The 17,810-nt window shown below is 40.9% G+C and overlaps 1 protein-coding gene across 2 annotated transcripts; it reads left to right on the forward strand.

Annotated features, from left to right (window-relative positions):
- The first annotated feature begins 3,236 nt into the window (after nt 1-3,236).
- On the forward strand, nt 3,237-17,572 carry LOC310859555 (PDZ and LIM domain protein 3-like). 2 transcript variants are annotated; one of them, XR_014569316.1, is made up of 8 exons: nt 3,237-3,421; nt 11,979-12,130; nt 12,377-12,461; nt 12,877-13,064; nt 15,008-15,138; nt 15,830-15,941; nt 16,143-16,858; nt 16,894-16,916. XR_014569316.1 is itself a non-coding variant. In XM_083766168.1 (7 exons), the coding sequence occupies exons 1-7, from the start codon at nt 3,329-3,331 to the stop codon at nt 16,330-16,332; spliced, it is 951 nt and encodes a 316-aa protein (XP_083622294.1). In that variant the 5' UTR covers nt 3,237-3,328; the 3' UTR covers nt 16,333-17,572. The 2 variants fall into 2 exon arrangements, 1 of the variants encoding a protein (XP_083622294.1); XM_083766168.1 differs by having other exon boundaries at nt 16,143-17,572.
- Nucleotides 17,573-17,810: the final 238 nt, after the last annotated feature.

Below are 17,810 nucleotides of genomic sequence, written 5' to 3' on the forward strand. Positions count from 1 at the left end.
CACTTGTAGTGGAGTAACATCCGACCAGGAGTATAGATATACTTTGACTCAAGTACTGGTGTTGAGTATAGCCTACTTTGTCCACCACTGAGCATCAGAACACTAGCTAAGCATGTAGGCCTTTGTTCTGCTCATCTGTGGCGTCATCAGGTTTTAAATGTTAGCAGAGTAGAGTCGCTGTGTGCAGAGCTCTACTCTACTTTGACGACTGCCTTTTTTTACGTCCAATTCTTGTTTGACAGCCATGCTTTTACAGACCTTTCCTCTACTGCAAAAAAACAACACCATACATAACTTATGCAAACTTTGAAAATACATTCAGCGTTACCCAAGAAAGTGTTTGCAAATGTGTGCAGAAGATGTTAATTGAACTGTACCGACTCTGTTCAAATGTAGGGTCTTGTAGTATGAATTTGATACTTTTTTGGGGGACATATTTGGACAGAGAACACTGGCATGGTTGAGAAAACACTTGTTATGTTTGTATTGTATTTGAAACAACAGGTGACCCTGTGTTTTGTTAATGTCAAATCAAATGGATTTGATGCGCTCAGAAGTATTTCTATAATCTCCTAGCTCTGGTTGGGTGATTTTATGGGGCTGTATTGCTAATAAAGCTCACATGGTAGTTGGTATATTTTCCCCTTATTTTGAAAAATAAAAATAGTTATACGGGCTATTTTTTAAACACATTATACTTTGTCTAGTTTTTGGTAGTTACATTATTTATTAATGCATATAAATTCCATTATGATATACAAAGATGAATGCGTGCATTTTGCTCAACATTGTAGAACCATGGGTTGTATGTCAAGTCAGTCAAGTCACCGTTATTTGTAAAGCACATTTAGAAGTTGACCCATAGTGCTTTCTATTCAAAATTACATCATATAGACATCATAATATACTGACATGACATACTGACCATTAAAGTGACATGATACCAGTATACTGACCAGCTTTGTTTACAGGTGTTACAGGTACAAAATGTGGGTTAAATTCATTTTTATACGTATATAAACGTAGTTCCCATCGTGACATTTCATTCCAAGAAAAACCGAAAGGGAAGAGGAGAGAAGGGGGGGGGTTAAGGAGATCAAGGCATGAACAAGAAAGAAAGTTTGACTGCATGCTTTAACCACAAAGTACAAGTAAAAGGTTTTCTTCTGTGTGGTTCTTCTCAGATATTTACAAGCTTTTGCCACAAATGGTAGCCTACAATCAAAATATCTCTTATATATATATATATCTCTTATCTTACGTATTTACAAGCTTGAAGATTTTGCTACAATCACAGTACAACAGGAAAAAGCCCTGGATGGAGTCTACACAAGAATACGAATGGCACTAGGTGTCACATGGACGGACTGCATCATGTGGACCTCTATGGGGACCTACCACAGGTTAGAGAGATAAGGATGAGGCTGGCAGGGCACTGCAGAACTTGAGGCAAGTAAATTGACCCTATGGGAGCAAACCCCAGGAGGGGGAAGAAGCGTATACCACCTATGTAGACGTGCTGCGGCGCGACAGCTTGGCTGACAACACTGCAGAGCTCAAGAACCTGATGTTGGATAGGAAATTGTGGAGGGCAGCGATCCAGGAATCCAGAGTTGGTGTTGGCTAGACCTCACTCTCGCAGCAACTAAGGGTCTAGCTTGTTTACAAGCTTTTGCACGAAATTGTGCAACCAAAGGGTCTCTTAGCTTTCTCCACACAAAAAAATATATATATATAAAAAATAAAATAAATAAAATGTATAATAATTTCGCCCCAAAATGTCCACCTTTTGTGCGACAAGCACTCGATATCTCAGAATTACTCTGTGTGGAGCAAGAAGGTTTGGAGTCAGCAGATCTGTACATCACAGACTTACCTTATTTGTAAGAGTTGCCTTGTGTCACACCAGGATGAGCCGCCAGCGTGCCAAAATATTAACTGGCATTCTCCTCCATATACATAATGGCAACATAAAGTAGGCTACTCTCACTGTCTAGAAGGAATTTTAAGCCTGCAGGTTTAGATTAATTAGCAGGAACATGCTGACCATTTGACACATTTTAACCACTTTAAAATAGCTGTTTTTGGTTGAAGATCCTTTTTTAAACTGTACTGCATGTTGTAGCAATAGGCTAGTAGTGGAATGGGAGGCCAGTGTGTGATACTGCTAGCTGTTTCTTTAAGAAGATGTTGAGAAATAAAGAACAGAAAAGACAAGCAAGCAAGAGAGGTACATTTTAGAGAGAGAGAGAGAGAGAGAGAGAGAGAGAGAGAGAGAGAGAGAGAGAGAGAGAGAGAGGATGTACTGGCTCAAAAGAGAAATAGAGGAGGGGCCGTGGGTCACCGAATTATCATCTTGGATCAAGTTCACATCTTCTAAAGGGATATAGGAGAAAGGAGAGAGAGGAAGAGAGAAGGTTAAGAGAGTTAAAAGAAAGAGCCTTGGGTCCCATCCAGATCAATGGACGCTGGAATGTGCCTGTGGGACCTGCACTGCGCCTCCAGACCAAATAAGGACTGAAGCGCCAGAGCAAGAGAGAAGGCCAGCCTGGCTCAGAGCTGCCCAGGATGATGAGAGATGACATGCGCTGATATCTGTGGCTCACGTTGGAACTCCCCACACAGGTATAGGCTATATATTGTACATACACCGTGAGTCACAAGTTGACCTGAATAAAGACTCAAAACTGTCTGAGATAAGTAGAAGTATAAGTATGGCTGTCACTTAGGGTTCTGACGGACCTTGGAAGGGGTCCATGGGATCCCCGCAAAATCTGTTAAAATAGCATCACAATCACCCAGTTTGCCCTATTTTATACTTTGAATGTAAAAGAAATAGCCGATCTACAAACTCACAACACAAAAAAGAAATAGTCCCTGGCACAAAACCAGATGGGGGACGATCCGCACTCCACAGCCAAATACATAATCATGATTACATAATCAACTTACATGTAATCATACTTCAACAGCCAAAAAGCTAAAATTAACTTGACGAACAACAGCATACGGATCGGGAACCCATAATGAGGAATGCAAGAAAGAACAGAAGTGACAGGAACAGCAGGGTAGGATGGATCGAGAATGAGTGCTGCTGCTTCATCCAAAGTTCCAAACTCTCTCCAGTGACCTCACTCTTTGGGGGGGAGGGGGGGCGGGGTTCACAGAGTTTCCACCCCCTTCGATGCTTCAGCTGGTTTAAACTCTCCTTAACTGACTCATTCTCTTTGCTTTTTTAAACTCTACTCCCCGCAGAGTGCAAGGGACACACACTTATACATACAGCCCTCCACAGTGGAACAGGACAGCCTTTTAGAGGGTAGAAGACATGCCATTTAATGTAGTTCTGGACGGCCCGGCCCCATGGGGCTTCCGGCTCGTTGGAGGCAAGGATTTCAACCAGCCACTGACCATCTCTCGGGTGAGTGTGCCTGCAGACAGTGTGCGTGTGTGATGTCAGTATACATGGATATATAATCTTACAGCAAATGTACAGCAAATCTCTCTCAAAATGCATTAAGCATAACTGGGAGGACATGAACCTTCTTCATTTCCCCTGTTTAACGTCTGTGTTCACCTGTCTACTGCCCGATATAAGACCAACGCCAGTCTATACGTGTAATAATATTTATTTATTTTGGCTCTCTACTAACTCATTCACACTACGGTGTGTAGGCCCAGGGAACTAGCAGCTGGGCCTGGATGGAGGGGTGGGGTTCTGTGCTATCTGGGAAGACCGCCTGTGTGTGTGTGTGTGTGTGTGTGGGGGGGGGGGGGGGGGGGGGGGATGGAGGTTTGTGGGGCCTGCACCTGTGTTGTGTGACAGTAAATGCATGAGGCTTAGATAGAAATAGCAGCTTACACTATACACTTCACATTCAGCACACACACACACACACACACACACACACACAGGCACACATTAAAGCCATTTGTGCACACTCAAACACATGCAGACATATACCACACAGCAGGATTCTGATCACACTGGCAAGTTTGAAACGTTTTGAGCAAAGGACACTTGAACCTGGAAATACATTGGATTTGATCCGGGGCCAAGTGTAACAAGGCCTTATTTGTATGGTATGCACTCTTAGGTGAGCCACAGGGTGCCTCTTCTTCACACAGGCAATTATTACTACAGTATTACTTATGTAATTAAGGGTAGTGATACCACAACATACAAATGTATTCAAACTTGAGTAAAAGTACAACAGTATTGGCCTCAAAAACATATCCAATCCAATCCACTTCATTTATATAGCACGGTTTAGCAAGGTTTAGTGCTGTACAGGAAAAATAAAAAGCTACTATAGTTAAAACACAGGAAAAACAACAGCAAGAATACACATTACAAAACAGTGAAACAACTGAGACACATCACTGAAAAGTACAAGACGCAGCAGCGTCAGACAGTGAAACAAAATAAAACATGGAACAAAGTTCAAACCGTTTTCAAAAATAGCAGATCTACAAGCTCACAAGTCATCAGCTATTTCTGAAGCAGGCTTATAAAATATCATGTAATAATAATCTGCAATCTGTAACTAGTAGGTAACTAGTAGGTTAACTCAAATAACTGCAGTGGAGTAAAACGTATTTGTCTCTGAGATGTCATGTAGTGGAGTATTAGTACAGTATAAAGTATTGAAAAACGGAAACACTCAAGGCACAGCACTTGATTAAATGTACTTAGGTACTATCCACCCACTGCAGCTGAGTCAACACAGATACGCATGGATTAAGAGTGAATGAGTTCAGCTCTATTCTTTGTCTCCTGTCTATTGTGCAGTTGTTCAGTGATGCTCTCTCTGCTATGTTACTAATAATGCCATTAATCTGCCTAGAGCTCAGCAGTGGGTATAGGCATGGTAAGGTAATCCCAGGCTACTTTACAAATCGTCGCTGTCGGCCGGAAATCTTGTGTGACCAAAAGGTTATTTTCAGGAAATGGAAAAAATGAAAAACCTGTGTCCAGTGGATCCGATGTAGTTCTTTAGTCACAAGCTCTTCTTAATACTTGGCATTGGTTAAATATATTACAAAATAAATACAATTTTAAACAGACAGACGTGTACTTTCAATCTCACATCCCTATTTTGGGCACGTCATTGTAGACGAAAGGTTTCAAATATATTAAAAAATAGAAAAATAAATAACAGCTCTACATGTTGCATCGTGACTGTCGGACAATTAAATATAAAATGGGGCATTTAAATAATCTTTCTTTAAAAATACCACTGCTAATATCAAATGGTGGAAATCACAGGGCATCATAAGAGTGCATGCATAGTTGCATACTATATAACAATTAACTAGAACAATTCAATCGATTCAATAAGAGGGGCACATGGCTCTAGTGTGGGTCTGTGTGTTAACACACATCATGGTGTTTTGAATCAGGCTTCTTTCTGATGGGATTTACAATTACCCTGCATGTCGATCAGCAGGTTTCTGTCTGTGTGTCTATATACTATATTTAGCCAAATGGCATCAGAAAGAAACCAGCTAAAAGTGTTTGGTGGTCTGATCTCCAAACTGCTACAAACCACAGCTGTTGTTTTGTTAGACTGTTAGAGGACTCTGAAGCAGCCTATTATGAGAACAGAGATGAGAGAAGGCTGGAGTGGATGAGAGGGTTGGAAACAACTGAGGGGGAAATCAGGGAGGGGGGTGAAAGATGAAAGTCATAAAGGAAGGTTAGAATATGGCTGTAACCCGCTTAAAACCATATTCTAACCTTTCTTTCTGACTTTCATCTTTCACCTCCTTCCTTGAATGCCAAATAAGGGACAAATATGTCATCTAATAAGCCTTCGTAAAGTTGCATGTCGTGTGACTCTGTATTTGGCTAGCAAATTCCTCTTGCTTACATGCTGTTGTTGGCTTGGAATAACAAGCCTTTACACAAGCACATAGCACCTTCAGGGTCTTCCTACTAGTCCTACACTGCCATGTTTGGTTAGACACTGACACTCTCCTGCTCTGCATTGTGACTGTTTATTAACATGTTTTTATACTATGCATAAAAGGTGACAACTACGGGATGTTTCACTGAAGCTATAATGAATGTTTCACTGAAGTCATAATGGATATTTCAGTGAAACCATATAGATATTTCAGTAAACGTCATAGTGGATTATTTTCAGTAAGGTCATAGTGGATATTTCAGTGAAACCATATAGATATTTCAGTAACGTCATAGTGGATTATTTTCAGTAAGGTCATAGTGGATATTTCAGTGAAACCATATAGATATTTCAGTAACGTCATAGTGGATTATTTTCAGTAACGTCATAGTGGATTATTTTCAGTAAGGTCATAGTGGATATTTCAGTGAAACTATAGTGGATATTTCTGTGAAATGATATTGGTTACTTCAGTGAAAACAAAGTAAACCATAGTGGATAGTAGGCTATATGTTTCACTCAGTGAAAACAAAGTAAACCATAGTGGATAGTAGGCTATATGTTTCACTCAGTGAAAACAAAGTAAACCATAGTGGATAGTAGGCTATATGTTTCACTCAGTGAAAACAAAGTAAACCATAGTGGATAGTAGGCTATATGTTTCACTCAGTGAAAACAAAGTAAACCATAGTGGATAGTAGGCTATATGTTTCACTCAGTGAAAACAAAGTAAACCATAGTGGATAGTAGGCTATATGTTTCACTCAGTGAAAACAAAGTAAACCATAGTGGATAGTAGGCTATATGTTTCACTCAGTGAAAACAAAGTAAACCATAGTGGATAGTAGGCTATATGTTTCACTCAAGAAATATCATAGTATTAGTAGTGGATATTTCTGCGAAACCATAGTAGATATTTCAGTCAATGAAAGTTGGCTAGATGTTTCAGTGAAACTATAGTAGATGTTTCAGTGAAACCATAGTAAATTAGATGTTTCAGGGAAACCATATTTGGTGAATCCATCTCGGAATATCAGCAAAGAATTTCCATATCAGCTAGAATAAGCACATGAGACACATGAGATAGCTAACAGACACATTAGGAATGAAACACCATGGTGTTTTACTGTTAGTCCAAGAACTGCATTACTTTAAAACAAAACACTCCCTCTATGACAGTGTAGCCCCCCCCCCCCCACACACACACACACACACACACAGACACACACATCCACTGATTTATAGGCGGATGACCTAATTCAATCTTCAATGCAACAGGGGTACAATGTGTCACTCACTTCTGCCTTGTAAAGCAATACGACCATCCCCAGATCATGATGTTAAAGGGTTGTATATCTTGGAACGTCATTACATCGGGCCTGACTTTTGAAATATAGAAGCACTCTCCCTTCAATGGTATCTCTCTCCTGTGATTCAGACCATCCAGAATATCAGTTTATTCTGGATCTTCGTGTTAAATTCAACCACTTCCTTGCCTGCCTGCGTCATCCATATTCTTTAAGGATACCGTCAGCTGGCGTCAGCTGGTGGGAAGCAGATATGTTTACCCTGTCCCCAAAGCAAGAGAGAGACTGAGTTTACATGCAAACATACCAGTCAGGGCAACACATGGCTGTAAGGAGAGCTAACATATACATTTGACAGCATGGAGAAAATAATGTGCTAGAAAGTGCAAGACCACATGGTAGAGGTTTGGGTTGCCATGATGTAACTCCAAATGTGGACAAGAAATCAAAAATGATTGCTCCAGTGACTAGAAATTGATCATTCAAAACTTGCTCTTCATTGACTTACATTGTACATTGTCACAGAACGTAAACAAACACAAACACAGTTGATTCAGACAATAGAGCATCACCAAACCTTGCACTGTTTTTAGTTTAATAAAAATGTTAACTTGTTGATTTAGCTATTTTTAGTGGCATAGTGCTGGAAAAAAACCCGGACTGGAGCCGTGGATCTGGATCTTCAAATAGTAAAATCAACAGGAAGTTCAACCAATATTGTGCCATATAAATCCAATACAGGCTCAATCAATCTATCTATCTATCTATCTATCTATCTATCTATCTATCTATCTATCTATCTATCTATCTATCTATCTATCTATCTATCTATCTATCTATCTATCTATCTATCTATCTATCTATCTATCTATAAATAATCTATAAATGTGAACTCAGCCAGGCACTGGTCTTGTTATGTTAAATTTAAACAAGTGCAACAATTAACCTATTATTATAATTATAAAGCGCTAGGTCACCTCATCATTTAGTATGATCTTGTTACGTATTTGTGTGTGAGTGTGTGTGTGTGTGTGTGTGTGTGTGTGTGTGTGTGTGTGTGTGTGTGTGTGTGTGTGTGTGTGTGTGTGTGTGTGTGTGTGTGTGTGTGTGTGTGTGTGTGTGTAAAACATGTACGTTGACAATAGCAGTCCTAGAGCAAGGATGACAGATGTTACATAACTGCACTCCTTCTAAAGGCTGCTGTGTCATGAGCTGTCTCCCTGATGGGAGACGATGATTGAATAGTTGCTGCTTACAGTGAGGTCCAAAGAGGTCAATTGTGATACTTCCTGCATGCTTCCTGGATCTGACTGGCATCCTGGCACAGTGCAGTGTCTGGAATGGTGCTGTGCAATGCCCAGACCCATAGAGTAAGACAGAGTTATGACAACTCTGTTCACTTCATGGGACCATACTCTTCGACATAGACTTGAATGGGGACAACCGGAAGTTTCCGGAATGCATTGATGTCTATGGGCTCGTGCTAGTACATGAACCACGTGACCAGGCTGTCTTCTGCACCCTCAATGTCGTAACTCTATCTTACTCTGGCAATGCCTAAAGTTTAGTTCAGCAACACAGGTTGAAATGCATGTCCTCCATTAACCTGGCTTAAAATGATTTATTTACTGCCAGTTCTGAGAAGTAACACAAAGCCTATCCAGATGGAAAATGGGAGGCCAGTTTTTAGTAGCCTATAGTGTTGGTTGGAAACAGACTTTCATCTTTTTATACTGTTGCTTATGTAAACAAACCCTGACACTGGAAAAATCGAAGCTAGTGTTTACATGGGCAAAGATGTGAGGATTGAGTAGAAGCCTAGGGTGTGTTACATAAGTGTATTATGTTAAGAGAAGTACAATATAATAGTATGAATATAGCCATATTTTGTATTACGTGTATATATTATATTATACTTGACCTATGCATGTCCATGATTGGAGAGTGGAATACTGACCAGCTTTCAGTATAGGTCCTGTTGCCATGGGAGGAGACCTACCTGTTGCTACGCCTCGCCTCAAATCAAGCCTGGACCAATCACCTGCCCGTCATCTCCACTACTTAAACTAAACAAGTGTTGCCACCTGTGCTCACTGGCAGTGTCACAGTTTGCAGTAGCTGCATGCTGTCCAGAGTGTTGTAATCTGTTGTAGTACTGGACCCTCGTCTGGTTCTGACAGACCGGTATTTTGCGTGTAGGCTGGGTGGTGTGTGACCCGGTTGAATTATTCCTTGGTCCGGCGGTGGACAGACGGACGGGCCCGGGAGAACAATAACATGATACGAGACAGTATCACGCTAAGACGTTCACAAGATTTTATTATACAGACAGAACATATATAGCTGGATCCTAATGACGTACACTTGAGACATAACAAACTTAATGCAGCAAGCTGACCTTGCTGTCTGAGATGAGATGGTGTCAGTAGCTAGTATGCTACAGTTCATTCAGTACACAATACATTATCCATTGTGCTCTCACGTACAAGTACAAGTACACAGCATAGGCACTCAGACCATATCACAACACAGAGCATTTGGGTTTGGTTGATACTTTGGGCCACTAAAGTGTTGGTGTGTCCTCAGTAAAATACCCTCTTCATCTTGAGTGTCTTGTTGTCATGTATTTGGTTTCTTCCCTAGTTCCCTTGCATTTGGGTCCTACTTTGAAAATCTCTGACACTACTGATATTAAGATAAACAGACATAAGTATAAAGCAAAGGAATGGCCTGTGGCAGATATAGATTATACTTCATGTGCATGTAAATGTAGGCTACTTAATGACCAAACATACCTTGCGTATATGAGGCAAAACCCTACTCTACCATCCCAGAGGGGAACATAAGCAAGAAAGGGGCCCAAATGAGGTGTCAGTGATGGAGAGCAGACCAACAGAGTGCACCAAAGCTTTACATGCTGTACACTATTCATACAGTACTGTACCCTCTACAGGGTATTACATAGAGTGATGGGGAGGGAAAAGGGCCGGAGGCAGAGACACAGAGTGAGACAAATGAGGGAGAGAATGAGAGAGATGGAGATAACACAAGAGGTCACACACAGACGGAGAGAACCATGAAGGTAGATGGATGTAGTTACCCGCATGCCTTCTTGATGAAATAGTGGCTCCATCATAATGGACAAAGTGGACAGAGCGGACCAAATTAGAAAAGCATTGCTCAGGAGGCTGACAGATTAATCTAATATGGTTTGATTGCAACCGAAGGTCGCAGTTAACTATGGAATCGTGCATTTCCTGTCAGTGTGTGTGTTGGTTGGTCGGGGTGAGAGAGCACGTGACATCATCAGGGATGGAGCACGTGACATCACCAATATTGGCCAACAACTCTACATCAAACCTCAAACCCTTAGATCTCCATATATGGAGCTGACCTGTTCTGATATTACATATGTTGATCCTTCCCCATCCATCCTTTCTCTTCGATGTCTCCCTTTTGACTGATACCTGTCCATTTAAACTCTAGACGGGCCTGCCCCAAAGTTATTTGTGCAGCCGCGCCTGTCAGCCGGCGAAAACTAGAGTTCTTAACAGGCCCGAAAATAAAGATCTTACCCCCCTTATGCCAAAGCGCCAGCACTTTGCTGTCACCCAGGCGGATGTGTTTTGTAACCTAACAAAAAACATGTACATATGTTGCTATTTTCTTACTCCTTGATTGCTCTTTCTTGCACTTTGTTTGCTGTGCTTACTGTGTTTTTTGTTGCCTTGAATGATACATGCTTTCTAGGCCACTACATTGTCTGTAAGGAAGCCATACAAATATAAGTTTAAGGGACATATACCATAACTCTAACACCTACAGCTCCCCTGTGTATTTTCTATCCCCACAAATATGCAATTTTGAGGATTTCTCATCATATAGGGGCTTTTATGGAAATTGCTCTCAGGAACAGCTCGACTGATTTGGTCGTATTTGTGATATCATCACTGTCACCCTACTTTGTATAATTCCCCCCTCTCTTCAGTCTTCAGTTCCAAATTTGCATTTGATTTTCCAAGCTGGCATGGATTGGGTTTATCTAGCATCAGTATTATAATGACTCAAATATTAAATAAGTTGCATATCAGCACCCTCACCACCTCAGGGCACTGCAGCTAAAACAGCTTCAGAAGCAAAAAAAGAAATGCCATGGACTGGTTATATCAGAGTGGTGATTGAGGCTCAAACCATTAGAAATAGGTTTGAGGGACGTAGACAATAGGATATTAAATATTAAAAACTGTTTTAAAATTCATGTTATAGCTGCTTTAACTCTTATGTACCTGTACACACGATGTAACAATAAAGTACAACCTTGAACCTTGTCCTTAACATGTAAATATAGACTGGACCAGGGATTTGGAATAGACTCTGGAGGGTGCTTATGTGTCCAGATACCACCCACCACTGTCTGATCATAACATTGTCTACTTCTATTCTTGCCAAAGTTGAACGTACAGTATTCCGGCCTGGACACAGTTGTAGAGCAGAGGGGTTATTTCGATGCCACTTACTCTTCTGTGAACAGGTCTCTTGTAATAACCCTGAACCGTTAAGCAGCACTATCACCTAAATCTCAAAATGTGTTTTGATTCTATCACTGAAACAATCAATCTCACCTTTGCTCTCTTCTGTGGCCATTCTAAACAGCTATGATTAGATTGCAACGTAGATCTATTTTATCGCTGTGCAGCCAAAGGTGATTCTCCACATGTGGACAGATGAAACTCATCTTTCTTCTCTCATTTCTCTCATTCAGATCACTCCAGGCAGTAAGGCCTCCACAGCCAACCTGAGTCCTGGTGATGTCATCGTGGCCATTGAGGGTGTGCCAGCCACAGACATGATGCACTGTGATGCCCAGAACAAGATCAAGGAATCCACAAACCAACTTTGTCTCACTGTTGAAAGGTCAGACACCAAACAACAGTTGTATAGGCTACTGTAGTATGCATGTCCAGGCCGACATAATTAAATACATCAAAATTGTACGCACCCACGCACGCATGCACGCACGCATGCACGCACGCACACACAGACACACACACACACACACACACACACACACACACACACACACACACACACACACACACACACACACAGCAATTTGACATAAATATTCCATCAGACCATCTGACCACCATCTGTTCCCAGGAATGAAGCCAGACTGTGGTCACCTAAAGTCACAGAAGAGGGTAAAGCCCACCCATTCAAAATCAACCTGGAATCAGAGCCGCAGGTAGGCCTGTGTGTGTGTGTGTGTGTGTGTGTGTGTGTGTGTGTGTGTGTGTGTGTGTGTGTGACTGTGTGTGTGTGTGCGCGCGTGCGTGCGTGCGCGTGCGTGCATGTACATACATGCGTGCGGGCGTGCATGCACTTGCATGTGCGTGCGTGTGTGTGTATGTGTCATTACTTCCTAGCTGCCACACGTTTCCAAACTGATTATAGACAGGTTAATTAAAAGGTAGTCACTTTCAAACTGATGTCACTATTTTGAGCATGTCCTCATTATATTGTCAGAAAATGTCAAGGATTTCCCCTATTTAGCATACAGCAAACTTATAGTAAGGCCTTACTAATACATAGATGTCACCTCGCTCAATAATTGCCTAACTTGATAATATTCTCCGGTCTCCCTGCCTCGATCCTTCCAGGAGTGCAGACCTATTGGTACAGCTCACAACCGCAAGGCCCAGCCATTCGTTGCAGCAGCGAACATCGATGACAAGCGGCAGGTCGTCAGTAGCGCGTACAACACCCCCATAGGCCTCTACTCCTCAGGCAACATCCAGGACGCCATGCACGGACAGATCCGCGGCCTGGTCCAAGACAAGCCCTCGAGGTGACAGCGTCACTGTGCACTACCACTTGCTCAGCATCCCATGTCTATAATTCATTATAAGCATACTATACTTATACTATATAGTGCATTATAATAATCTGTTTATAGCACCGTATATTAGTTATAAGAACTTATAAACAACAGTGAAAACATTATATAATGGCTTATATAAAAATGGTTAATTGCTGGACACTCACCTTTTGCAAGGATCATAGTGTGTTAAAATTATCATAGTTGTTATACATAATAATAATCTTATAATGTATTATAATCACTGGTATAATGCATTATAGTTTAGTCACTATGCATTGCATAAATGCATAGATAAAGCAGACTATGCAGACCAAGCTGTGGTGGATAGGTTATGAATGTTTTGAAATTGAGAAATGAAAGAGCACACCACAATGTTTATAGGGGTGTCTCTCCACCAATCACGCCCTGGTTTTGAGCACAACTCCATTGGGAATCAGTAGGACTTGCTTGTTCCACCTGTTCACTACGCACACAGATCCATATGGATTTCACTGTGTTAAAGGTGTGTGTGTGTGTGTGTGTGTGTGTGTGTGTGTGTGCACGTGCGTGTGTGCGTGCGTGCGTGACAGAATATGGAATAGGGGAATGTCTTTTCATAGCTTAAACAGGCCCCGGGGCTTGGGTCACATCATTAGCTGATGATACACAGCCAAAGTCTGAGCAGCCATAGTTTTGAGTAGACACAATAGGTACAATAGTTAAACAGGACCAGTGTATACTGTAGCGTTTGAGTGTATACGTATACTGTACAGTACGTGTGTTTATAATACACATTTCTTCTATACACAGTAAAATCCTCAAATTAACATTGGTTTTACTGTTTAGTTTGCGTGATATGTTTTACTGTTTTATACTTTGCACGTCGAATGCCAGAGCTAACATCAACATCCTCTCTTCTCCTCCTCCTCCTCCTCAGTGTGTACTCTCCTGTGTGTCTCTTTTACTTGCCTTGCTCATATATTATCCCTATTTTCCTTTTAAGGCTGTGAGCTCCAGTTAGCATCTGTTTAGTCTCTAGCACAGCAGGCTGCTGCTTTCACGTGATCAGGGCCCACAATAACCACGTACAGACTCCCCGGGCAGTGCACTACTAAAGACTGCACAAGCTGTTGCATCATTGATGCTTGAACGTGACTATTCGGACAAAATACCTGTGTCTTCTTGGGTGGTCTTGGCCAGGGAGGCAATACGTGACATTTATAGCTTGTTCATAATCCACTCAGCATTTGTCATTGTCACTTAACAAATCTTTATATTCCTAATAAGGAGGACATACACAAGATCTTTCTTCATGCTCTTTAATACGTTGTTTAACAAGTGAAGGAATAAAACAAAATGGGCCTTTAAGGCATGAAACGTCATGAAACAAAGCTTCTAATAAATTATTCAATCACTCAATCACTCAATCAATCACTCAATAAATCAATCAATCAAACCACCAGAGGGGGCTCAAGTACTACCAGTGGTACATGTACTACAGGTTCTAGGAAAGCCCAAAGCGACCAAACCAGTAACTGTAATGTGATTAATCAATGTGGTGTAGTAGAGTCCTTATATTACTCGTTACCGACCAAAGTATTCTAATCATGTTGTTTATACTGTGCTGAAAAAGAAAATACTATCAATTGCACACGTTAGCTCCCACTGTCTATTGAAGATGACAGATAAACATTTCAATCCCTAAAGGTTCTTCATCGAGTACCTGATGATCCCGATGAAGACCCCTTAGGGTCTAAGTGTTAATCTGCAATAAACCGCGTGAGCTAACAGCAGTGTGTGGAGTCTGCGGACGCTATTTTTGTTTTTATGCTGATCTTCTGTTCGTCCTGCACCTGTTCACCCGAGTATAGATGTGCTTGCGCTACATTCCTTCATTCATTGTGTGTGTATATGTGTCCCATGTCCTTCAGTCCCAGGACCTTGACCTCCATTGAGGACTCTGATGTGTACCGGATGCTCCAGAAAAACGAAGAGGGGGAACCCCTGGAGCCTCGTCAGTCTGGCTCGTTTAAAGCTCTGCAGGACTTTGTTGAGAGTGACGGTCAGCACATCTCTCAGTCTCAACTCAAACTTTATTTATGAAGCACATTTACAATGACCATGTGGTAAACCAATGTGCAGCTGTAGTTCAGGTTAAAAAAACAAGCATACAACAAACAGTAGGCCCTAAGACGGATTGCGGGAAAGAAAAACAAATAACACAATTTAACAACGAAAATGACAAAAAGAATAAAGAGAGCATTACACAATTTACGCCAAGATGTAAGCCAAGACGCAATGGCCAAGGTTTTACGTTTAGACAGATCTGACACATTATACACAGCTTTTTGTACAACAAAAACAACAAGTTTCTTATAAAATCGTTCACAATCTCTTTGAGGTTATTACTGGCCACTGGAGGAATGGCCACCAAAATAATTTTACTGTAGCATTTTGTAGCAGTGCTATGAAGGGGCTAGCACGGTAGCACCTACTCAATTTGTTTCCATTCTTATTGCTACAAAATGCAAACAAATGTATGCTACGAATTTAATAATAATCATGGGCCTACTGACAAACCATGTAACAACGAACGAACACATAATGCTCCTGCACAGTTAACTATTTTTCTTGTATTTCTCTATAGGTAACCTCTAGCAGGCCTATTAATCTCTATTATTTATAATTCTGAGCCTTATCGTTTGCTTGTGTTGTTGCATTTAATAACTAAAGCTCAGCTGTTTTTCCTGCAGGTACTCGGCCAATATTGACAAAGACAGTGAGGGCCCCAACAACCAAGCCTACTACTCCCACGGGCAACCTACAGAAGCTGCCAGTCTGTGACAAATGTGGCAATGGCATTGTGTAAGTACACAAAGCTGTAGCCTATGAGTGTTACGTGGCATGTAATGTTACATTATCTCCTCTGACTCCCATTATCTAAATGTAATACTCATTGAGGCTATAACTTACTTAATGTTTGCACGAAACATGTACACATTTGCCATTATTTGGAAAATAATAGAATCTGGATCTATCTGTTTCTCCATCTCTTTGTGCTAAAAGGGGGACGGTTGTGAAAGCGAGGGATAAATATCGCCACCCAGGGTGCTTTGTGTGTTCCGACTGCGACGTCAACCTGAAACAGCAAGGCTATTTCTTTGTGGAGGGTCAGCTGTACTGCGAGGCTCATGCCCGAGCCAGGACGAGGCCGCCCGAAGGACACGATCTCATCACCACCTACACTTCTGCATAAAAGCCCCCTCTGAACATAACAACAAAACAATCATATACACAGGACTTGAATCACATAGCCACAAACATGCAAACACCCACGCACGCACGCACACACACACACACACACACACACACACACACACACACACACACACACACACACACACACACACACACACACACACACACACACACACTTCAATTATTTTATTTGGATCTGCACAAGAAGCACAGCACTGATAAGAAGCTTACAATATGGTGAAAGTGAAACCAGATGAAACTGGATCATGCATGAGCTTATTAACACAGATAAGTAAAATACAAGCAATTATAGCTTAAATTAGATATAAAGAAAATAACATGAGAATGTTCTTAATTCTCCATAATATGAAACATCATCTTCTCCAGAAAGAAAAACTGCCTATAATAGCTGAGATAAAAAACAATATTTATCTTTAGCAATTCTCCCTAGTACATAACATAACACGTTTTCTTTCCTTCCCTATAAATTACTTAATGAACAGGTATTTGAGATATCCTTCAATGTTTTGACATATGCACCATGATCAAAACAGTCCAGTTTTACGGTACTGTGGTTACACACACACACACACACACACACACACACACACACACACACACACACACACACACACACACACACACACACACACACACACACACACACTTTTTGGTGATGTACATGTGTTCTTACACTGTGTTATTTACACTATTGATCTGTATGCTGTGTTTTGCACATGTAAGCTTGGAGTGGTTTTGGAGGATGACGAGTCAATGACACAAAGCTATAGCTTTCATATCTTGTTTTTTGACCCGTAAGCCAATCTTACAAAATTACGCCAGTCTTTTTATTTTATTTTTTTTGTTTTGTCAGAGAAGAGGAGAGCCTCTTGTCTCCAGTGCAGAAGACATCAGCGGAGCACAAACATTATTTTGATCCAAACCAGCTGACATTTCTGTTACGAACCACGTTTGCTTGTATTGGACAAGAACCCAGCGATATGATCCAGACATTATTAAGAATACCAGTGTACTGTCGCCTCCATAGTTCTTATATTTATTGTCCTCTTTACTAATTTCTAGATCAATTTAAATATCTCACATCCAGTTTGTAATGTGTAGTGGTGAATGTTGGTAGCAATAGAGTGAAAAGAGAGGAGACTGTTAGTTTCCAGTTTGAAAAGGGTCGAGAGGAAACCTTACACTGATGACCTATAGGCTATTGGGATATATTGTAGCCTCTGACAAATAAATAAATGAAATCCACATGTATTGTGAAATGTGTATTTATTACGTTAAGCTGCTCTACTGTATCATTTAATGACACAGTAGCTTCCAGAGATGATAATAAATTAGAAATTTAAATAGAAACAGTATGTCTTTCTTTATATTCTGGTATAGATCAATCTGTATAACATAATGGTAAAAGTCAAGAGTGACCCACAATACAATACAATTCAGCATCTCCCATTATGT

The sequence above is a fragment of the Protomyctophum parallelum genome (genome assembly GCF_964188405.1).
Source record: "Protomyctophum parallelum genome assembly, chromosome: 5".
Classification (NCBI taxonomy): domain Eukaryota; kingdom Metazoa; phylum Chordata; class Actinopteri; order Myctophiformes; family Myctophidae; genus Protomyctophum; species Protomyctophum parallelum.

Excerpts from the sequence above, each read along its gene's own strand:
- LOC310859555 (XM_083766168.1), top strand. The coding sequence starts at position 3,329 with ATGCCATTTAATGTAGTTCTGGACGGCCCGGCCCCATGGGGCTTCCGG. Across the intron at positions 3,422-11,978 it reads AGCCACTGACCATCTCTCGG|ATCACTCCAGGCAGTAAGGC; the intron begins GTGAGTGTGCCT and ends TCTCTCATTCAG. Across the intron at positions 12,462-12,876 it reads ACCTGGAATCAGAGCCGCAG|GAGTGCAGACCTATTGGTAC; the intron begins GTAGGCCTGTGT and ends CGATCCTTCCAG.